This window comes from Plectropomus leopardus, chromosome 2, assembly GCF_026936395.1.
Source record: "Plectropomus leopardus strain MGB_pleo_1.0 chromosome 2, ASM2693639v1, whole genome shotgun sequence".
NCBI lineage: Eukaryota > Metazoa > Chordata > Actinopteri > Perciformes > Serranidae > Plectropomus > Plectropomus leopardus.
In genome coordinates this window covers 691421-715603 of record NC_142177.1, presented here as the reverse complement: position 1 = coordinate 715603, position 24183 = coordinate 691421, and the positions used below count along the sequence as shown (strand labels likewise).

Here is a 24183-nt window from a genome sequence, read left to right as displayed (position 1 = left end):
TGCCCGCTCACTTCCCACACTCATCCGAGCACTCAAGTCCTCACAGAAGGGATTTTCACCTTGGCTGAACTGGTCCGTTTGTTTCACGTGGAGATGACATGGAGCATTCCCCCTCACGTCACCATCGAAGGATGGTCTAACTTCACTCACCTCCCCCCACCGTGCTCTAACATTACTGTAAATAAATTGCACTACTGATTCACCGTAATTCTTGCCTGTGTCTTGTGTCAGTGCTTGGGCCCCACATGTCCAACCCCTCACAGAATACTCTGGCCAACTCGGACTCAGCTGACACAGACACTAATGCCCAGATTAATGCTTTGAGACACACAGTTTCCAGTCAGGGTGTGCTCCTGGGAAAACATGCTCAAGCGCTTCAAAGTAGAATGGATTCTTTGCATGAACTCACCACCCAGCATTCCAGTGTGAAGAACCACCCCGGCCACACCGGCTGCCCCTCCGCCGGAAATGACGGTTCCGACCCAGTCTGCTCTCTCTCCTCTTCTTGAGAACCATTCGTTCCAGCCCCCGAAAGATTAAGCGTTAACATGGGTGATTGCAGTTCCTTTTTGTTACAGCGTTCTTTGGTTTTTTAGCTACAACCGCTAACCTATGCCAGTGACCAGTCGAAAATTACTTATGTTTTAGGGTCGTTAACTGGTAGAACCTGAGCTTGGGGAACAGCTTTCTGGAACAGCCCTGTAACAACTCATGCCACCTTCTCATAATTTTTGGCTGAGATGAAATCTGTTTTTGACCATTCCATTAGTGGTAAAGACTCCAGCCATAAACTCCTTAGCATTAGCCAGAGTGCTAATAGTGTGGCGTTTTCCATCATGTTCCGTACATTAGCTACTGAAGTAGGGTGGGACGACAAAGCACTACAGTGCATATTTTTTCGAGGGCTCAACGAAACGGTTAAGGATGGTTCTGGTGGGGTGTGGAGAGACTGGGTCCCTATTCAAACTGATAGCATTAGCCATTCAAGTTAGCCACTCAGAGAACGAAGAAGAGAGAGGGCCAAACAATCCCTCCACTGGCCTCCAGTTGTCGCTGTCGCCCCTCCTTGAGTTCCCAGTTCAGTTCAGTCATACTCTGTTGAATTACTTGTCTCTGCTTCACCCTTGACCAGCAGCAATGTGACTGTGGAGCCCATGCAATTAGGTAGGACCTGGCTCTCCCAGGAGGAAAGAAATTGCTGCTTCAGGGCTTTGCTTTTACTGCTTTTAGTTGTTCGGATAAAGGAAGGGGATGAGTGGAAGACTGCTTTCAACACACCACTGGGACATTTCAAGTACTTGGTCATGCCCTTTGGGCTCACCAACGCCCCGGCAGTCTTTCAGGCGCTGGTACATGACGTCCTCTGGGACTTCTTAAACAGTCGGTCTTTGTGTACCTCGACGATATTCTGATCTTTTCCCGTAACCTTTCAGAACATGTGGTACATGTACATGTACAGACAGGTGCTGCAGATGTTACAGGAGCATAAACTGTCTGTCAAGGCTGAAAAGTGTGACTTTCGCACCTCTTTCATCTCCTTCCTTGGCTACATTGTAGAAAGCAGGTAGGTGAAGATGGATCCAGCTAAGATACAGGCAGTTATGGAGTGAGAGGTACCCACCACTTGGAAACAGCTACAACGTTTTCTGGGATTTGTTAATTTCTACAGGAGGTTTGTCAGAAATTACAGTATGGTTGTGGCTTCTCTCACTCGTCTCACCTCTCTGCTCGTTTGTACGACCGAGGCTGATTCAGCGTTAAAAGAACTCAAGAAGCGGTTCTCCTCTGCTCCTGTCCTCATCCAGCCTGACCCAACTCGCCAGTTCATCGTCGAGGTGGATGCCTCAGATATCGGTGTTGGGGCTGTCCTATCTCAGAGATCCTCAGGTGACGAAAAATTGCACCCTTGTGCATATTTTTCTCGAAAATTGTCCCCCGCAGAGAGGAATTGTGTCGGTAACTTGGAGCTGTTGGCAGTCAAGCTGGCTTTGGAGGAATGGGGACACTGGTTGGAGGGAGCACAGAGACCCATCATGGTCAGGACCGACCATAAGAACCTGGCGTACATCCAAACCACTAAGAGGTTGAATTCTCGCCAGGCCCAGTGGGCCTTATTCTTTGAGCGGTTCAACTTCACCCTTACCTATCGACCTGGAAGGAAGAACGTCAAGCCCGACGCACTGTCCCAGAGCTTCCAGACTGACAGTGAGAGAGGAGCCACACCTGACACCATTGTTCCTGCCTCCTGTGTATTGGCAGATGGTGAGTTCCCCATTTAGTCTGTGGTGAGAAATGCACAACTAACACAACCAGATTCAGGTGGGGGGCCTCCTTAGTGTCTCTTTGTCCCTGACTCAATCCGTTCCTAGGTGCTCCATTGGGGGCATGATCATCCCAGGGTTTCTAGGACTTTGACTCACTTCCAACGACATTTCTGGTGGCCAACCATGGCCCAGGACACCAAAGAGTTTGTCTCAGCATGCACAACCTGCTCCCAAGGGAAATCTTCCAACCGTCCCCCCTGCTAGTCTCCACCAACCACTCCAAGTACTGGGACGCCCGTGGTCACACATCGCTGTTGACTTTGTGACTGGTCTACCCCCCTCAAGAGGTAATACCGCCATTTTGACGATCGTTGATCGCTTTTCCAAGGCTGTACATTTTGTGGCCTTGTCGAAACTGTCGATATAGTTTCTGATCGGGGTCCCCAGTTCACATCTCAAGTTTGGAAAGCATTCTGCCAAGTTCTGGGGGCCACCAGCAGTCTCACATCTGGCTATCACCCTAAATCCAACGGCTAGACGGAGAGAGGCAATCAGAGTCCGGAGGCTGCGCTACGGTGCGTCTGTGTTCCGCAACCCCAAAACCTGATGTTCACAGCTGACCTCGATTGAGTATGCACACAATTTACTCACCTGCTCTGCCACTGGTAAATCTTTGTTCGGGGGGGGTACTGTCGTGATCGTCCCCCCTCCCCCTCCTCCTTTGTGTGTTTCTCCCTGTCTGCAAACCCTTCTGTGCCCTAACCTGTGTGTGTTTGAGTGTGGGCGTGGTGTGTTCACCCATAGGCTGGGCCAGGTGCAGGCAATCTCCTGATGAGCTGGTGGTGTACTTAAGCTGTGGCTTCAGACCTAATCATCGCTAGAGTATTACTACTGCCAAGTGGTAGATGTTCCTCACGGCCTCTCAGTATTTTGTTGTCTCCAAGTGTTGTGTTTTTTTGCCTGTGCGGCTTACTCCCTTGTGTTTCCCCCTCTTGTCTCAGAGTCGCCGTAGCTCCTTGCTTCCTGCTACAGCCATTGTGGTGTTCACTCCTCTGTGTGCCTGCCTGCCTGCCCGCTTGACCACACTCATCTGAACACTCAAGTCCTCACAGAGGGGATCCTCACCTTGGTTGAACTAGTTTGTTTGTTTCACGTGGAGATCGCACTGAGCATTCCCCCTCACATCACCATCAAAGGACGGTCCACCTTCACTCACCTCCCCCCACCCGCTCTAATATCACTGTAAATGAATTGAGCTATTGATTCACCGTAAGTCTTGTTTTTGTGTTATGTCAGCGCTTGGGTCCCAACATGTCCAACCCATCACAGGGTCATGGATATGTACATGGCTTGGCTTGGTTTTGTTTAGTTATGTTTGAGATTAAGATGGATGATAAAAGTATTCCACGTAATATAAAAGGCTGCTATACTGTTTTGTCATTGTGCTGTCATTTTTTCTATTGAAATGTATTCTGTGAGTAGGTTGATCCAGTAAGTGATACTGCAGGATTGTTTGGATTAGTTAGAGAAATGAGTAATGGGTTTCTGTGTTTGGTTGGAATTGTAAGTTGTGGTAAGTCACCCAGCAAGCAAAGCGATGAGGATGATGGGATTCTGCTGCTCAAGTTAGTGGAGAGTTTTTAAGTGACTGCTAACCAGAGTGAGTGGATGCGGTGACAGTCCCAAGTGACGTAAAAGTAATTCTCTGTGCTATCCATAGTCAGAATCAGAATCAGAATCAGAATCAGAAAAGATTTATTGCCAGGTATAGTTAACACAATACGAGGAATTTGTTCTGGTGGTTTGGTGCAACATAAATATAGAAAAAAAGAAAACAGATAAAATAGAAGATACAAATATAAAATATAAAATATAAAATATAACAATGTAAAAGGTGCAAGTCTAGTATTGATATTTACATTGAAATTCACATTTCTACAGGTTTGAGTGCAACTTTATGGTGTGGATGTGCCGCATGACGAGCAGCAGTGCTGGTGATGTGCATTAATGAACACGGTAATGTAACGTACAGTCTATGAGGAGAGTGCGTCAGTGGGGGACCTGGGCCTTGTTTATGAGGCCGGTGGCAGACGGGAAGAAACTCTTGTGGCGTGAGGTTCTGGTCTTGATGGACCGAAGCCTCCTGCCAGAGGGGAGTGATTGAAAGAGTTTGTGTCCAGGGTGGGAGAGATCGGCCACAATCTTACCTGCACGCCTCAGAGTCCTGGAGGCGTACAGGTCCTGGAGGGAAGGCAGACTGCAGCCGATGACCTTCTCAGCAGAGCGGATGATACGCTGCAGCCTGCGCTTGTCCTTGGCAGTAGCTGCAGCGTACCAGATGGTGATGGAGGAGGTGAGGATGGACTCGATGATGGAGGTGTAGAAGTGCACCATCATCTTCACTGGCAGGTTGAACTTCCTCAGCTGCCGCAGGAAGTACATCCTCTGTTGGGCTTTTTTAGTTAGAGAGCTGATGTTCAGCTCCCACTTGAGGTCCTGGGTGATGATGGTGCCCAGGAAGCAGAAGGACTCCACCGTGACCACTGGAGAGTCTCTCAGGGTGATGGGGGTGAGTGGGGCTGTGTTCCTTCTGAAGTCTACAACCATCTCCACTGTCTTTAGAGCGTTGAGCTCCAGATTGTTCAAGCTGCACCAGGACACCAGATGGTCTGTCTCCCTCCTGTAGGCGGACTCATCTCCATCAGAGATGAGCCCAATGAGGGTCGTGTCGTCCGCGAACTTCAGGAGCTTGACAGACTGGTGACTGGAGGTGCAGCTGTTGGTGTACAGGAAGGATAGCAGAGGGGAAAGAACACAGCCCTGAGGGGATCCAGTGCTGATAGTCCGGGAGACAGAGATGTGTTTTCCCAGCTTTACATGCTGCCTCCTGTCAGACAGGAAGTCTGTGATCCACCTGCAAGTGGAGTCTGGCACGTTCAGCTGGGAGAGCTTGTCCTGCAGGAGAGCTGGGATGATTGTGTTGAAGGCAGAGCTGAAATCCACAAACAGGATCCTGGCATAGGATCCTGGGGAGTCCAGGTGCTGGAGGATGAAATGCAAGGCCAGGTTAACTGCATCATCTACAGACCTGTTGGCTCTGTAGGCAAACTGTAGGGGGTCCAGGTGTGAGTCAGTAATGTCTTTGATGTGTGGAAGCATGAGGCGCTCAAATGACTTCATAACCACAGAGGTCAAGGCGACGGGTCTGTAGTCATTGAGACCTGTTGTCCTCAGCTTCTTGGGAACAGGGATGATTGTGGAGGCCTTGAAGCAGGCCGGTACGTGGCATGTCTCCAGTGAGGTGTTGAAAATGTCTGTGAACACTGGAGACAGCTGATCAGCACAGTGCTTCAGGGTGGATGGAGAGACAGAGTCTGGCCCACTTGCTTTGCGGGGGTTCTGCCTCTTGAACAGTCTGTTGACATCCTTCTCCTGGATGGAGAAAGGTGTCACTGGGGGGGAGGGGGAGGATGAGTTGGGAGCTTCTGAGGTGGGCAGCTGTGGTGAAGCTCCTGCTGAGATGGGGGAGGTGCAGGTGGAGGGTTGTGGCTGGTCAGAGGTGTGATGGGGGATGGAGTCAGGACTGTCCCATTGTCTTCAAATCTACAGTAAAACTCATTCAGGCTGTTGGCCAGACGCAAGTCATTGGCAGCTTGTGGGGCTCTGGGTTTGTAGTTGGTTATCTGCCTGAGCCCCCTCCACACAGAGGCAGTGTCACCGGCTGAGAACTGGCGTTGGAGTTTCTCAGAGTACAAACGTTTAGCTCTTCTCACCTCCTTGCTAAACGCATACTTTGCCTCTCTGAAACCGTCTCTGTTCCCACTCCTGAAAGCTGCCTCTTTGTCTGACCTGAGCTGTCTGAGTTTTGCTGTGAAACAGGGCTTGTCATTGTTATAACTCACCCTGGTCCGTGTTGGTATACAGCTGTCCTCACAGAAGCTGATGTAGGACGTCACAGCATCTGTAAACTCATCCAGAGTTTTGGTAGCAGTCCTGAAAACATCCCAGTCAGTGCAGTCCAAACACGCCTGGAGATTCTCCACTGCTCCACTGGTCCACTGTTTTGATTCCCTCACAACAGGTTTACAGAGCTTCAGTTTCTGCCTGTATGCAGGAATCAGATGGACCATCACGTGGTCCGAGAGTCCCAGTGCAGCACGGGGGACGGCGTGATAGGCACCGCTTAATGTGGTGTAACAGTGATCCAAAATGTTCTCCTCTCTGGTCGGACATTTGATTAACTGTCTGTATTTAGGGAGTTCATGTGAGAGGTTACCTTTATTAAAGTCACCAAGCACAATGACAAAAGAGTCCGGGTAGGTCCGCTCCACACAGAGAATCTGGTCAGCGAGCGTGCGTTGTGTGTCGTGCACGTTAGCCGACGGTGGGATGTAAACACCAACCAGAATGAATGAAGCGAACTCACGGGGGGAATAAAAAGGTTTGCAGTTGATAATAAAAGATTCCAGATGAGGAGAGCAGTGCTGAAAGATCACTGTCACGTCGTTACACCAGCCACTGTTCGTGTAAAAACAGATACCTCCACCTTTCATCTTGCCGGACAGCTCCGTGTGGCGATCCGCTCTGAGGAGTTGGAATCCTGCCAGCTGCAGCGCAGAGTCCGGTGTCGTTCCACACAGCCACGTCTCCGTGAAGCACAGAACAGAAGATGAAGAGAAGTCTCTGTTCTTCCCCAACAGTAGCTGAAGTTCGTCCAGTTTATTTCCCAGTGAGCGCACGTTGGAGAGAAATATCCCAGGTAAAGGTGTGTGACGTCTGCGCTTACGGAGACGCACAAGCGCACCGGCGCGTCTCCCTCTCCTCCGGCGCTTCACTGCATGAGCCAAAGTGAGTGCACCTTTGACCAGAATGTCCAATAAATCCACGGAAGGTGCAATAAACTCCGGGAATAAATCATCAGGGGTTGAGGCCCTGATGTTCATGAGCTCTTCTCTGGTGTAGGAGCTCTTAGAGAACTGGCAAAACACAGAATTAACAAACAAAACAAGACAAAACAGTGCGCACCAACACACCGAGGCAGCCATCCGCGGCGCCATCTTTATATCTTATTGCACTTAGTGCACTGTGTGCAGGTGTCTGTGTTGGTTTGTCCCATTTTAAACATCTTCCCTTGTGTGATGTGTACTGTGTAAATAGATTTGTACTGTATGAGTTGTATATTAGTGTTGGTAGTCACTGAGAAGATGTTTTTATTGATTTGTATCCAGAAGTCGGAGTCGGAGGGAGAGGCAAGTCATTTTCCCATTTTGTGGTTGGGAGTGTTATGGAGTTATTTGATGAGGATATGATTTTGTAAAGTTTTGAGCTTATGTTTGGGGGGCTTGTGATAAACACAATTCCGTAACTTAATTGAGAAGGCTGTAAATTATTATTGGTTATGTTAATTTTAGATTTAATTATGGATTTCAATTGTTGGTAATGTAGGAATTGATCCCTCCCAGTCCCGTACTTCTGGATTAGTGTGTTGAATGATATGAACTGGTTGTTTTCGAATAGGTGATCGAGGTGAGTGATGCCCTTTTGTTGCCATGAGGGAAAGTTGGTAGGAGTCTTGTGCAGCTGGAAGTCAGGATTGTGCCAAATTGGAGTATGTCTGCATGGTGCTAATGCACAACCATTCACCATGCAGACATACTCAACAGAATTGATTCATATTTGATCAGCACTGCTTAGTTTGACACTTTGACCACAGTTCACAAGCAGTGACTGACATGATTGACCAACACGTTCTCATCCTAAGTCGTCACATATTGCTGCTTTTGTAGTTGACCTCCACATCTACATATTATACTTTAGATATGGTTCTGCATCTGGTGTTTATGTTCCTGAATGCCGCTACCACAGTATCAGCAAATGCACATGGTGGGATAACATCACAAAGGGTTTGTGACAACATGTTTACACAACACGCGCACATACTGGTACGATAGATGGGTTTAAGCAACAAAGGCACAGATGGTTAGGGTTAGAGGAAGGAGGCACATAGTAATATGTAGAAATCAGGGCTGTCATCAGTGTCCTCGTGTTCCTTTTATTATGTTGTTACCGGCAGTGCTTCAACCCAACACTGTCCTGCTGTGTATCATGTGCATGAGACAGGTTTCATCCAGGGACATTCCCAAGTGTCACCGCTCATCCCTGTATCCAACACGTTCTCACTACGAACTTGTCACATGGTGCCGCTCTGTCAGGACGTTCTGTGTCACCAATGACATGTCTCAAATGTTTATGCTCTGGGATGCTGTTATGGTGATGTCAATAAATGCATCCCTATGTTTTCACAACAGCATGGACTGTTATGATCGCTGGGATTAGGCAACAAGGTGGTTAGGTTTAGGCAAAAGAGGCACGTGGTGAGGTGTAGAAAAAATCGTCCACACTCATCCACACGTGAAGCAAACTGAACAAAAGTCGGTTGTTTGTGGGACCCGTCCAACACCCCACCTGCCCGCCCTATGAGTGTATTCACGCTCCTTATATTATGTGGTTACCAGCAGCGCTATTACCTGACGCATGCCTTTGGCGTTTCAGGTGCAAGTGACCGGTTTTGTCCGGCCACTTTGTCAAGTGACGCTACCCATGTGCGTTGCATGTGGACAAGCCCACAACCATTGAATGATAAAAACGCAACCGATTCTGTCCAACTGATGCATGCCCATGGGGACGGCAAAGGTGGCTTTTGGCATCACACTCATACGCTGAAAGCACTGACAGAGTGGCGCTATTTGATGAGTTTGTAATGAAAACGGGTTGGTGTATCAGGCTGACACCGCAGGTGTCAGCCAGTCGTGTTGCGAAAGGTGGCTTTTCACATTGGGATCTCACACCAAGAGCACTGCAAAAGCATCAGTATTTGAGAATGGGCTGGGCCCTTGGGAATGCTATGAGGCCATGATTAGGCAGAGGAGTAGGATTTTTTCACAAATCTGAGGTTTTATTTAGTGCTGCATGAAGATAGTGACAGTTTTGGCATAAATAAAGAGTTATTTTTTACAGAAGAATTTCCAACTATAGCTTGAAAGGTTATTATCATAGATATTACAGTTTCTGAAAGGTACGTGCATGTTCATGTTCAGTGTGCCACACATCTTGAATGTTTCCACCTTGGGCGTGAAAAGTTAAAATTCACTTCTAAAGGTCAAACAGTTCAGTCTGTTCAAATCTTGTCAGTGTAAGCAGGTGGGATTAATGGATCCTCTCTGCAGCTCAGTAATTTGATCAGACAATTTGATTCAGAAAGATTGAGGGCATCACCAGCTAAAGACTAACTTTAAAAAAAAGGAGAATGAGGTAAGTCAACCATGCACAGCCTTAACTCTGCCTCTTGAACTGTTCCATGAACCACACTTGTCGATGCATACCTACCCACTGATGATTTCAAATGGAGGGAGTTCCATTGGTTCAACCTTAAATTCTTCACTCTGACCGTTAGCCACTGCAGCCTCAGCTGATTGTGTCTCTGCTTTATCCACTGCCTGCTCTGCCTGCTGTCCTTCATTCTTCACTTCTTTTGCGTCCTTGGTCGTTTCAGCAGACTCTTCTTCTCTTCTCTCTTTTCTTTTCGCGAGCATACGATTCCTGTCAGCCATGGTGAAAAAATTGCTGTCTTGAGAATTTGTGGGTTCTGAAAATTTGCATAGAAAGAACTAAGGTTAAAAAAATGTAGATACAGCCAGGAAACAAAAATGAAAAAAAATGGAACAGAGAAGCAGAAAGGCAGGGAGACCAAGAGAGGGGAAGGAGTGGAATGGTAGAGAAGGCAGGGGAGAGCGAAGGAAGAAAGCAGTGGCAGGGGTGGGGTGGGGGTGGGGGTGGGGGGTCAGAGAGAGAGAGTGAGAGAGAGTCATTCACACTCTCTGTTAGATATCTCACTGATAATGTCCTCCTGTGGTGTGGGACGATCCTTTCAGATATAATTAAACCACCAAAAAATTGACCAACCAAATGTTGGAATTTACATGCTTTTAAAAGTAACTAATATTGTTTTTCACAAAGTCTAAGATATAAAGGTGCTGTGTTACAACTCAGGATACAATACTGTTTGTAAGCAGCGTCCATCTCAAACTATTAGTATTGGCACCAGTAGCCTTTAAAGGCTCAAAAGGGTCAAAGACACAATCTGGCAGCTGCAGCTCACAGACCAAGCACATCTATTTAAAGACCCCGAGGGGAAGAGAGGCAGGGTCCCAGCTCGTATTGTTGAAAGCCGTGTCTCATTATGACAAACTAAAATTGCAGCTGTCTACCCTGTGAAAAAAGCACATGTGAAATGCAATCTTTCACATATGGCAAAGGCCATTTTACCTGTACAAGTACTGTATTAGCAACATAACATGGAAATACTCAAGTACAGGTATCTCAAAATTGTTATTCAATGCAGTACTTGAGTACACTGTGGGTGATTTTTCATTTAGCTCAGTGCAGAGCTCCAGAGGCTCATGGCTGTTCCTCTTGAAAATAAGTTAATTCCCAGCTGGACATGCACTCAAGTCAGCTGATCAGAATCATCCATGCCAAAGGAGGACTGCTGACAAAATGGACACTTTGGACCAGCTAGATTTGCTTTGCCCACCCTGACTGAGTTTCAGTCAATCAATTTATTTGTCACATGTAATCACATAAGGAACATAACCCTCCTCAAAAGCTACCCTTTGTCTTTTTTGTTTCTCATAAAACTGGCAGCATACAAGTCAGTTTTGAATTTAAGTGTAGAAGTGAGGATAAGCATGTCTGTCCTCAGAGAACTGGATACATTAAATCAGTTATTTAAGTTTATGTTGTCCCAGATTAAGGACATTCATGTCTTGAGAGCCGTCATTATTGTCCTGGAAGAAAATGCAGATGATCTGATATCGTGGACATTTCAACAGTAAATTACATGTCCGTGATAGTTGTAGGACCTCTGGGATGCTGGCTCGATAGCTCCTTTAAGGACCGGGACTCCAATCAGAGAATTCAATCCAAATAAACTTTATTGATTTCTCATTGGGCAGCTACAGATCATAAATGAGCACAAGGTTTGGATGTGTGTGTGTGTGTGTGTGTGGTTCTTCCGAAAAACAGTAGAAATAAAAATCCAACATTAGTCGTCAATAACTCTGTTTCCCATACACATTAATAACAATATTCTTAATTCTTAAGTCTTAAATAATCAAACAATATAGCCTGGTTAATTTAAACATGGGCATTATGGTTTACACATGAAAGAAATACAAGTAAGTTTTATCCATGTTAAAATGCCTGAAAATACACAACAACTCAGTTGCTGGCTAAAATGAGCAATTCTGTGGTCAACAGAGGCCTGCGGGGGCCAAAGAGTGCCACTGCAGTAGTGAAAATAGCCACATGGCCAATCATTGCAAGTATGCATGCGCTTATGTACATGTGAAATAGCGTCCAAGTTATTAGAAACAGTCAGTATTACATTCCAATGGTACTGTATGTCACTTATAATATATTAAAAGAATAATAGGTAAGTAAGCTATATTAGTAAGAAATATTGCATCACATATCCTTACCCATATGCAATAAAATTACTGTCTGCTCTGGTGTGGTACAATTCCAGGACTCATAATATATCAGATAAGATATATATACACTAGCTTTTGATTTTTATGAGCTTTTAATTATGACAATAGTTGATGAGGATGAAAGGCAGAGGATTTTGGCAAATTATTGGCAAATTAGTAAATTGGTTTTAGATATTGTTGTCTATTAAAGCCTTTTTTAATGAATGTGGTTTTAATATGCTCGGTATTTAGTTACAGCCGGATTTTCATCATTTGTGTGTATGCATGTTCTGAGAAAGTTATACATTTGTTCACAAAATATGTACAAATTCAGGTAAGAAAATATTGATGAATCACAGCTTTGTGTGTAAAATGTCAGTACGCACAGTTTAAGCACAGATTTGTGCGTAAGCAGTGTTCGTGAATGAGGCCCATTGTCAGTGAGGGTTTCAGTGTTAAATCAGCTGACTTCAGTGGCCTCAGTTTGTGCCCTGCTGCAGGCCATTTTGGAGGCAAGCAAAAAATCAATCACCAGAAATTGGCTAAACCCAGTACCACCCACTTTCAAAGACTGGTATCAAATCATTTTAGAAATATTTAAAATGGAAAAGCTGACCTTCAAAAGAATAAATTCTATTAATTTGGAATAAATGGATCAAATCTATAATCCAAATAGAGCAGACTTTGTAGGCCCTAATACTGTTTCAACTTCTCCTCTTTTAGATAGGTTCTCCCTGAGGAGACTCAGACCTCTCAGTGTGTGCAATCGGCCTCTAATTAAGCAACACCAGAGGGAGTGATGCTGGTATATCATCAGGGCTGTGATTCGGTGGTAGGATAATCACAGCCATGATGATATACAGCACAACACACGACCTCGAGTGTGATATTGCTTTTATACAACAGTTCTACAAGTGTCTTTTTCATTTGTTAATAGTAACAAGCGACAGCAGATTATGATTTGTTGTTTATTGTGAATTTTTTGGCTCCGCCGACACAAATAGTTCCGCAACCGCTGGACTTGACAGCTGTTGCCTAGCAACACATGAATATTATCCTGCACGCTGCTTGATCTGTGTTAGCTCGGTCTTCATTTTATGCACAGACCAGCTGTATAGTACCATGAATATTTGTCTCTGTGTTTTCAGTGAAATAACAATCTGTTAACAGACACTTTGTGTGATTCAGATGAGTTAGTTTAATCACACAGTTCGTCGCTGCAGTGTGTGTCCACTCACCTCAAGTCCCGTATCAGACAGTGTGTGTGTGTGTGTGTGTGTGTGTGTGTGTGTGTGAGTGGGTGTCTCTCAGGCTGCGGTTAGTGTCAGACGAATGTGTCCCTGACCCACTGCACATCCTTGTAAAATCTGTAACAGCTGGTTTACTCCCAGTAAATGGCGGTTTACCAAACCCCGTCCGTCACAGCTGCCCCCTGTTGGGCTTCCTCATAACTTTTAGTAACTCCAATACATGTACAGTCAGCTCAACACACCATAATACATCCATGCAACACACTTCCTTATAATACATCCATTAAAAATTCCCGTCTTCTCTCTCCTCTCTTCTTCGCTCCTCCCTCAACCTGACCAACAGACAGCTACCTGAACAGCGCCATCCAGCTGTTTGATCCTATGCTTACACCATACTATCCCACTTTTAAAACATATCCCACTTTCACTCTTACACCAATTTACGGAATTTGAACGGCGGTGAAGCGGAGTGATACACGGAGAGTTAAAAGTTAACTGTCCCAGTAATGTTGTACTCCTATTTAAGCATTCATGGAATGCCTCCCGACCAAGAGAAGGGATAACATGCAGCAAAGGGCTGAGGCTGGAGTCAAACCTGCAACTGCTGCGGCAAGAACTCAGGCTCTGTACATGGGACTACTGAGCCACCAACACCTGTAATAATCATAATTATTTTGATCAAAATTGAAATCATGATTATTTACTGTAATTATTTACTGACTTTAGGGGCAAAATGTTTTTATTGGACTTTGACATTTAAATAAAGAGAACAGTGCTTTCACTTCATGTCACATTACATTCCTGCTGATGTACAAATCTTTGCATCAAAAAAAGACTAAATATAAACTAACATTAAATCAACAAAGCACTGCTTTCACTTTCACATTGTATTGCATTTTAACGTGATTAACGTTTAACGTGATTTGTTTTATTGTTTGATGTTTATTGATTCATGTACAATACAGAAAGTGCTGTGACTCTGCATTTTGTAAAATGATTTCTTTTTGCAAGTGTGATAAATCATTCCACTAAATGCTTGATGAGGAAATGACATACAATTACTCGTGATTATTTCTCCCCTTTTTCAGTGGTGCGACACATGCACCTTTATTTTAAAAATTTCTGTCACCATCACGCTGCCTCAGGCAGATGATAGCAAGCAGCCAAGAGGAAGATGATGAGAATGCTATATACACGAGAATAAATCATCATCAGTCTGTTTTTGGAGAAACTCAGGAACAAAAAACATGCTATGTACACAAAAGCTGTACTCAGGAAACACCACGTCCCTGCCGGACATCTCACTTCGCCAACTTCTTGCAGCAACAGCTGCTCAGTTTCAACAATGTTACTGTAGACTGAAAAAAAATTGCATGCAGACTGAAATCCCTCCACATGATGACTTAAACCAGCAGTGAGTAAGAGAAAGTATAAATATAAAGAAATGTCCACTAGCCACTAAGCTAACTTATGCAATCTAAAATGCCACAGGCTTATGCTAAAACATTAACATGTATATGTGGGGGAAATGTGATTTACAAAAGATAGCTGTTTTGTCTATATTTGATAGGTATTATTGAGCTGATTTTTATACTTTTGTTAAAAGATCTTGTTATTAATTCACATTAGAAGAAAAGTTTGTCTTTCAGTTCCTGAAGTTTTAGGAAAAAGATCATGGTCTGAATTAAAATGAAAACATCTTTTTTTCAGAAAGGGTTTTCTGACAGAATTAACCAGTTTTAATTATTTACAATTATTTTGATGTTTTCAACGTTTTTGTCCAAAAGCAAAAAAAACAAAAACAAAACAAAGGATGGCAGCTTCCTCTGTAACCAACTGTGTTAAATGAGCAGATAATATAGTCTCATATTAATCACAGGCCCCTCACATCCCCTAAATCGAATCGAATGGAAAACGTATCTTGGCAGACTTTGTGATATCTGCAATTATTGTGTCATTATTCAAAGTATCAATATAAATTCTTATAGTGATGAAACCAGTGATTTACACCCCCATTAATATTTCCATACAGACGTTAACATCTTTGATGCTACATTATATTTAGCATCAAAATACACCCTTCTCTAGTCTCTAGAGAACAGTAGCTGTGTTTATTTGGATGTTAAGTCTTACAGGAAGTGTTGCAAATACAGAGCAGCTTATAAACACTTCTGAGAGAAAAACAATAAGATGTCAGTTGTTTGTTTACAAAGGAAAAAGAAAAGTCACAGATCAATGTTTTTTTTTTCTTGTTTAAGTATTACTTACTTATTTGTTGATTTATTTGTTTATTTTAATGGCGAAGGGATAGCAAAGTCTACCAACATTTCAGTAAACAGCAGCACAGCCTACAGATCAAATAAAAAAAGAACATAAAATGGGAATAAGCTTTGTTTTTCAGCAAGGTTTGTTCCAAAGCTGCTGCTGTAGTTGTACTCTCCACCTTAGTGAGCGGAGCTTCAGCTGTGAAGGCCTCTACAAACAGAGTGACACTCTGAGACAGAGAGGGAGTGGGTAGGGTTGGGTTTGGGAAAGGCACACTGAGAGAGGTTTTAATTGGTAAAAGAAGTATGGTTTAACTTTTGATCACGTTGGACTGGCAAATCTGTTGTGCTGAGGTAAACTGACATCATAACAGACCTTTCTGTGGACACAAAAACAGACCTGATATCAGTCGATTTTGAATTGGACTCTGGGTCTGATGGCAAACATGACAGCTGGAGTTTGGTTCCAACACCATATTTCATGCTGCTCCCTGTTCCCAGTTTGCTAAATACCTGGATTCATTTCAGTGTAACACTAAATGATTTCTTATAAAACATTTTCTCTCTCCTCTTTTCATTTACACAGCAGATTGTTGCCAGCCGGTGCTGAGTGTCAGCTGAAGCGGCTGCTCTTCAGTTAAACTGCTCTGCTCACCAGGACATCTGTGGTTTTTGAGGTGTGACAGCACACTAAATCTTCTCTCACATCCACTGGAACTGAACACTTTCTCCTGTGTGGATTCTGCTGTGTTTATTCAGATTTCCCTTTTCACTAAATCTTTTACCGCAGAATGAGCAGGAATACGGTTTCTCCCCAGTGTGGACCCTCATGTGTCTGACTAGACTCCCTCTCTCGTTGTACTTTTTCTTGCACACTGAGCAGCTGAAAGGCCTCTCTCCTGTATGAATTCTTATGTGTGCAACTAACGATCCACTTTGGGTGAACTTTTTACCACATACTAAGCAAGAAAAAGGCCTCTCTCCTGTGTGTTTTCTCATGTGAATATGCAAACTTCCCTTCTGCCTAAATGTCTTGGCACATTCGGTGCAGTGAAACGGCCTTTCTCCTGTGTGGCAGGTTATGTGTCTCTGCAGATATGTGTTGTTCTTAAAGGTTTTGCTACATGCTGGGCATTTATGGAATACCTTCTGATTATGAAATCTTTTATGAGTCACAGCTTTTATGTCTTTCTGTGTGTCTAAAAATGGCTGATATTTAATCTTTTGGTTGTGATCATCATCCAAGTCTTCAGTCTCGGTTTTCAAACACTTTGAAAGGAAAATCTGACCATTGCTAGGTGCTTTTATAAAATCAGCCACATTTAAGTCCAGGGCAGGTTCTGATCCCACAGCTCCGGCTTCTTTCTGCTGAGCTGGACCACTGACTGCAGGCTCCGCCTCACTCTGCTCCTCTTTTAGTCTGTGATGAAGAGGTTTCTCTTCATCGTCTTCACTCTCTCCAGAGACTGGAGCGAACTGGAACTCTGGGATCTCTTCCTCCTCCGGCCCTTGAGGCCCCTGCCTGATCCAGACTTCTTCTGGTTCCTCTTTAATGCAAGGAGCCTCTGGGCCCTCAGGGTACAGACTGCAGCTCAGCTCCTGCTGTTTAGAAGGAATCTTTGTATTGACAATCAGTGACTGTATTTCCTGAGACACACCTGAAAGACAAACATCCAGGACAAAGACATGTACAGAATTCAATAAGGAGTTCTTTTAATGAACGCTGTGTATCTACAGAATATAGAGATCAGGGTTGAGCTGCTTTCGGATTTTTACTGTGTGATTGTTGTGAACAAAAAGATCATGGTTAAAGTTATTACCAGGTTATTGAAACATTAAAGCACCACTTCAGGGCTGAAAGACGACATATTTCTTCACCAGGATTTTTATTGACAGGGGTTTCCTTATCCGCTGGGACGGTCCAAGGACGTAGGGGTGGTGTATGCTTAAAAGCCCCATGAGGCCTTACTGGGCTTTATAAATAAAACTGAACGGAATTGAAACACTGATCATTAAGCACTACCTTTACAAACATGAAGATATGAAGTTACACATCAGAAATAGACATTCATATCAATGTTATTATTATTTGAATTGTTGCAATGTTTTAAAGGGGCATATTAGCCAAACTGACTTCATTTCCCCCAGAGACATATTGTGACTTCATATTACAAATAAATTGTTTGAATTTAACTTAATCATGTACCAACATGGGCATGCAGTGCTGTATAAGTGAAAGATGTAGAAAGTGTTAATAATTTTATATTTATATTTAATTTCGATCTTATCTTTCTTGTATTTGTTGTGTTTTTACATTGTCTAATTGTACCGACTTTTTTCCCCTTTTTTCTACTTCTGACTCCTGATCATTAAAGTCATAACAAAGTAATATAACATTACTATAACATTACTAACAGGATTGCGGGTAACATTATTACATGTACTATGTCACATAAAGAATAACCACCTGAAACTCTTTGTTTTCTTTATTTCACTCATAAGTGCTGCGCCACATCCTTCAGTGTGGACCAGAAAAAGTGACACCAAAAGTTTTGTGTTTTGAAATGTCATTGAAGGCTCATCGTTACAGACGGGGGCTGATGATCAACACAGCTGGGTGATGTATTTGAATAGGATGTGTTTTCCATGAAACAACACCAACACACTGTCCCCTTCTTACGCACATTTCTCTGTCAGCTCAGCTGTTATAGCTGACCACCAACCATGAAACTGCAGCTCAGTTTTCCAGCTCTGCTGTCTCAGTTGCACCCGTCATAGTAACTGACTCACACGCCCATCAGCTTGTTGTGCTAACCTCAGCATATGTATACTGTATTACATATGACAGGCCTACAAATATGAATCCCTTTCTCATAACTGATCAAACTTTGATCCTCTGCCTGCCTGTCAGTAGGAGGCTTCCCTTTAGATTTGTGGCCATGTATGAGGGGTTTCTGAGAGGTGATAGTCCACAATTTCACAGAGGAATTGTGTATTTAAAACTTCCAGATAATCCACTCAACTTTTGAAGAGTTATGTGATGCAATGACACCTTTTGTAGCTCCTGCTGCATCATGAGGGAGCCAGCCTACTGACAAGCACACAGCCATAGCATCATGTGACCTACAAAAGCCAATAATGCGTCTTATTGCAGTTTTTCAAAATATGGCTGTTTCCAATTGCCTGAAATACCACCTCATGCGAGCGTAATTTTTTTTGCGATAAATGGGAGTTTTTTCTGAAACTGACAGGCATATTTTAAATTCGCAATTTCAATTTGCGCAATTTGGGAGTTAATGGAAACCCGCCTAATGTGTCCAGGGCTATCCGTTTAAAGCTCAAGGCCATTATTATTATTATTCTATAGCATCAGATATTAAACCAAGAGAGTGATTCAAACTGTGTTAAAGAGTAACGTTAGTTTACGTTACAGGGGAACGACATTGTCCTACAGAGTAACAATAATTTTTGTTACAGTGGAACATTCTTTTGTGTTACAATGGATAGTCAGTGTGTGTAATAGTGTAATGATAATTTGTGTTTAAGTGGAACATATTCTGCATTACTGTGGAATGTCAGTTTGTGTAACAGAGTAACAATAGTTTGTGTCAAAGTAGAACAATTGTTTGTGTTACAGTGAAAAGTCAGTTTGTGTTACAGTGGAACGTAGGATTGTGTAAAGGTGTAATGATTGTTTGTGTTACTGTGGGACATCATTCTTTGTTACGTTGCAATGACTGTTACTTTTGTTACAGAGTAACGTCAGTTTGTGTTACACCGGAACGTTAGTTTGTGTTACAGTGTAACTGGTGTGCTGGCTGGTTTTATGACGATCAGCTGTACTGGATCAGTTCAGGTCAACTGAATCTTTACAGATCTCTTTGTGTTTTCCCTTCGGCAGATACGATATCTCGTCTCCTCACTCTGACAGCTCACACTGTTGATGCTGATCAATCCAGCTTGTTAAGCAAGCTCACGTTAACGGCACCAGTGATGGAGTGCTTCCGGTGGCACCCAGTGGTAATGTCACGTTCAACAGTTTCATGCAGCAACTCAAACACAAAATTGAATGCGTGACCAGGCTTCTGGCCAGTAAGGTAGTTCTGAGGCGAGACCTACAGCAGTGAGTAGTTCATTCAATCAGAAAGAATCTGGTTCGACGATACATATAGTCATAAAAAATGAGAGTCAAACCTGTGTCGGTGTTGAAGGGGGTAATGGCGGGCAGCTGCTGAGCTCCCAGCAGCCGCCGGCGGTCATCAAGCTCCTGTTCGTACTCGCTGATTGTTTTCTCAAACATGGCCATGATTTCTTCCACAGCCGTGGTGAGCCGCTGACTGACGAACGCTCTCAGTGACCGGAGGGACATACTGACAGCTGACCGGGGGACACACACCGGGTTACCGCGGAGAGGCTCAGGCCACGCGTGGGCTTCTGTTTATCTTTATCTTCTTCTTCTTCTTCTTCTTCTTCTTCTTCTTCTTCTTCTTCTTCTTCTTCTTCTTCTCTCAGTGAAGTGTGCGGCAGACAGGAGCAGCCGGAGTGCTGCTGCTCTCCGCGGGTCTGGAGCGGAACAGCGACAAAGAGGCTCACAGCCAGAAGAATCGCCCACCCCCACCACCTACACACGTGTTTCACTGAAGCTGTAAAATCACCAATGCGAGCTAAACCCGAGAAAGCTCGAAGGCGTCGCACCAAGAGATGGGGGGGGGGGCTGAAAGCAAGGCATTTGAAAGCCCCTGCTCCCTGCGTTCTGGTTTTACATGAATTTATATTTGAAATGTCAAAGGAGGAAAACAGGAAAACAAAAGAAAACAGAAAAGTCAGGCTGCAGGTGACATATCAAAATATCGGGGAGACTGGGGCTAATTGTAACGGGGCAATTGTAACATCTGAAATTGCAACTGCAGAAATGAGAACCATGAAAGTCATAAGAGTGTGATGATCCCCATCTGCTAGCCAAAAGACAAACTGATATCTCATACGTTTAAGAGTTTTTCTGCTTTTTGAGGTACAAAAGTGATTTTTTTTTTTCATCCACAGTGTTTTCCTCATACTGTCTTTAATGATCTTGAGTTTAAATCAGTTTAGTTTTGATGACCAGTTATGCTGGTACTGGTTTTAGCTGGCCTTTGATGGTCTTCGATGGTCATGACCCAGTTCTTGCTGGTCTTTGATGGTTTGACATGCTGGTGTGACCAGCCTGTTTAGCTGGTCGATCTGGTGTAACCAGCCTATCAAGCTGTGCACATTTCTCTTTATGCATAACACATGACAGAAGACTTAACTGATTTATGCCCATTGCTTTTTATAATTCCTCCACGACACTGTTATTTCTAACGTCCACATGTAATTTCTATTCACATGGCTTTTTGCTGTCTGAGAAACTAACAATAATGGTATTCACACTGTCCAGTTTTATAGGGTGTGTTATTTGGCAGGAGCTGTGTTCACCTCATGTCCTGCTGCACGCACACATTTACAACAGCTGTGGGATTATTTATAGTAATACCAAATAAAGCATTATGAAACATTAGATGTGGCTTTTTGTTTACCCCACTCTATGGCGCTTTTTGGTTAGAGAAAAGGGCTCAAGGAAGGGCAAATCACTTTGTGTTTATTCCTTTGTTGAACACGGAGTGCCATCTAATGGATTCAGAAAATAAAGAACCAGTTTCTCATGTCCATATACAGTACACTCAGAAGAAACCAGGGATGGTATGACATTAGAGCAGTTGGTTACACTTAGTGCGTTTACATGATGTTAGAAAAAGTCAAATTAATGTGTTAGTCCAACTGAAACTGGACTTTTAACATACATGTAAACATGTTAGTCTTACTGAAATTGGATTAAATTGAATTTCTCGAAATCAGACTAACACACTGAAATAATGCAATTGGGTGTCGAGCTATTCCGTCATGTAAACACCTCAGTTGAACTTTAACTGGACTTGTCGTTCTTTGCATGCTTCTAATTGCCGCACTGGCCTCCCTCGGTAGTTGTTGATAGGGACTGTTCGTCATGTATGAGGGGGGAAGGGGGGCTGCAAAACAGGTCAGGCATTAAAAAAAATGTAAGCACGCTGGAAGGACTTGTGTTTATAATTGTGGCTTTGTGAGGGACATACAACTTTAAAAGCTAGTATTTTACTTTTATTCTTAATACAAAATTTACACTCCAGCCACCCCCCTCCTCTGATAAATAAAGTACAGTCTCAAAACACCGGCATGGAAGCTAAGCAATGTCATGCTGTGGAAGGAGCTGTAGCAAAACCATATTTTAGCCTCCTAATCAATATCAGTTTAAGTGTTCACTGTATTTAAATATTGTCTCCTCTTTACCTTCCACAGCAGCTGATGGAGGCAGCGGTAACAAAACAGCTCCGCTGTTCAGTGTGGTAACATGACTGTTTTTGTCAGTGGAGTCTGGTGTTTTTGATATAACAGCTTCAAATCCCCATCAGTAAGAGCTGTCTGACAGCAAGGTAAAAGCAGTGAAGATACGTGTATCGTAATAGATGTCGTAAATAACAAATGAAATATAATCATGGCAAAAAGGAAAGAGAAAGAGAGGGGGGAGGAGAGGGGAAAAGAGGGGGAGAGAGGCACACCAATAATGGAATCAGACGCATGTCATATTACAATAACGATAGATGTGAAATTATTAATTGCACTTTATGATGATGTTGAAGGTGATGATAAGAGTCTCATGCGTATATTGATAGGGAGGTGTCCAAAGGCAAGATCACGGCATCGGCGCAACCAAACAGACGCATGTCATATTACAATAACAATAGGTGTAAAATTACTAAATGCACTCTATGATAATATTGAGGGTCCCATGCATATATTGATAGTGGAGGTGTGGCTCAAAATAATGGCAGTAGATGTTTGCATCAAGCATGATCACGGCATTGGTGCAAACAGGACCAACAACACAGGCATAACTTCAGACAGGACCACAGCAATGGCAAAACCAAGACCACGATCAGGGCAAGCAGGGGGTACAGTATCAGTGCAGCCACAGCACGAGTACAACCAAAGGCAGGGTCACAGCGCCAGCACAGCTATCACCACGATCAGGCACAGCCAAGGTTACGGCCAGGATCCAGGAAAACTAGGAAACAAGGGAGCAGGGATGCTCCAGAGAGGCAACGGGATTAGCGTAGTGCAGGTCAACAGACCCAGGCTCCATAATTGCGAGCCCCAGGTAGTGACAGTACCACATGGCTATCACAGATGTAAGGCTAAGCTAAACTACTGAGGCTAACCTAAGCTTGCAAACAGCTGTCACAGATTTTAGCAGTAAGGGAATGCAGTAAACAGACATGCATGATTTTCAGATCGCGGGAGTAAGAAAAGGAAAAGGAGCTCAGCGTATCATTGGAAATCCCCCGGTAGATTAAACCTATGTCACTAACTATGGGCTGGTCCAGGCAACCCAAGCCAGCCCTAATTATAAACTTTATCAAAGAGGAAGGTCTTAAGTCTTCCCTTAAAAGTGGAAACGATGTGTGCCTCCCTGACCGAAACTGGAAGATGGTTCCATAGAAGAGGAGCGTGGTAGCAGAAGGCTCTGGCTCCCATCCTACTTTTGGAAACTTTGCAAACCACAAGTAACCCTGCATTTTCAGAGTGCAGTGATCTTGAGGGTTGGTAACGAACTATAAGCTGCGACAGATAGGATGAAGCCTGACCATTTAGAGCTTTGTAAGTGAGGAGAAGGATTTTAAATTCCATTCTGGGTTTTACAAGCAGTCAGTGCAAAGAAGCTGAAACAGGAGAAATATGATCCCTTTTCTTGGTTCCTGTTAGAACACAAGCAGCAGTGTTCTGCATCAGTTGAAGAGACCAAAGTGATTTGTTGGGGCAACTGAATAATAGGGAATTACAGTAATCCAGCCTAGAGGTGACAAATGCACGTACTAATTTTTCAGCATCTGTTTGGGACAGGATATGTCTAATTTTTGTGATGTTACGCAAGTGAAAGGAAGCAGTCCTTGAAGTTTGTTTTATATGGGAGGCAAAAGATACATCTTGATCAAATAAAACCCTGAGGTTCCTTACAGTTGTGCTAGAGGCCAAGGTAAAGCCACTAGAGAAATTATATCGTTAGAAAAGGAGCTTCTGAGGTGTTTGGGGCCAAGAACAATAACTTCAATTTTGTCTGAATTCAACATCAGGAAATTACAGCTCATCCAAGCTTTTACATCCTTAAGACACGTTTGAAGCCTAGATAACTGATCAGTTTCATCTGGTTTCATAGATAGATATAATTGCATATCGTCAACATAACAATGGAAATTTATAAAGTGTTTTCTAATTATGTTGCCTAGAGGAAGCATATATAAAGTAAAAAGGATTCGTCCAAGCACAGAACCCTGTGGCACTCTGCAGCAGACCTTAGTATGTGCAGATTACTGATCACTGATGTGAACAAATCGGGAACGATCTGATAAGTATGATTTAAAGCAGGCTAGTGCCGTTCCTTTAAGGCCAATTAACTGTTCCAGTCTGTGCAGTAAGATTTGATGGTCAATGGTGTCAAATGCAGCACTGAGATCTAATAGGATTAAAACAGAGACCAGACCTGAATCAGAAGCAATCAATCAAGTCGTTATTAATTTTCACCAGTGCTGTCTCTGTACTATGATGAAGTCTAAAGTCTGACTGAAAGTCTTCGAATAAACTATTATCTTGGAGTAAGTCACAGAGTTGATGAGCAACCACTTTCTCAAGGATTTTAGAAATAAAGGGGAGATTAGATATCAGTCTATAGTTAGCTAAAATCTCAGGATTGAAAGTAGGCTTCTTTAGAAGGGGTTTAATGGCAGCTACTTTAAAGGACTGTGGTACATAACCTGTTAATAAAGAT

General features: G+C 43.5%; 2 protein-coding genes across 2 annotated transcripts in view; both read right to left on the bottom strand.

Annotated features, from left to right (window-relative positions):
- apobec2a (apolipoprotein B mRNA editing enzyme catalytic subunit 2a) overlaps positions 1–10050 on the bottom strand; it is a 29500-nt gene extending 19450 nt beyond the window's left edge. Inside the window, exon 1 of the mRNA XM_042497977.2 lies at positions 9651–10050. Within this exon, the coding sequence (XP_042353911.1) occupies positions 9651–9874 (224 nt within the window). The 5' untranslated portion in view covers positions 9875–10050. The remainder of the gene's footprint in view (positions 1–9650) is intronic.
- A 5840-nt stretch (positions 10051–15890) lies between these two features.
- LOC121951581 (uncharacterized) lies at positions 15891–19828 on the bottom strand. Its single transcript, XM_042497965.2, has 2 exons — positions 19503–19828; positions 15891–16966 (listed from the first exon to the last, which is right to left on the bottom strand). The coding sequence occupies exons 1-2, from the start codon at positions 19675–19677 to the stop codon at positions 16011–16013; spliced, it is 1131 nt and encodes a 376-aa protein (XP_042353899.2). The 5' UTR covers positions 19678–19828; the 3' UTR covers positions 15891–16010.
- Between the last annotated feature and the right edge of the window lie 4355 nt (positions 19829–24183).

What these genes read in the sequence shown, in the direction of transcription:
- LOC121951581 (XM_042497965.2), bottom strand. Translation starts at nt 19,677, where the DNA reads ATGTCCCTCCGGTCACTGAGAGCGTTCGTCAGTCAGCGGCTCACCACG. An exon ending in CCCCTTCAACACCGACACAG is followed by an intron (nt 16,967 to 19,502) that starts GTTTGACTCTCA and finishes TTTGTCTTTCAG; the next exon opens with GTGTGTCTCAGGAAATACAG.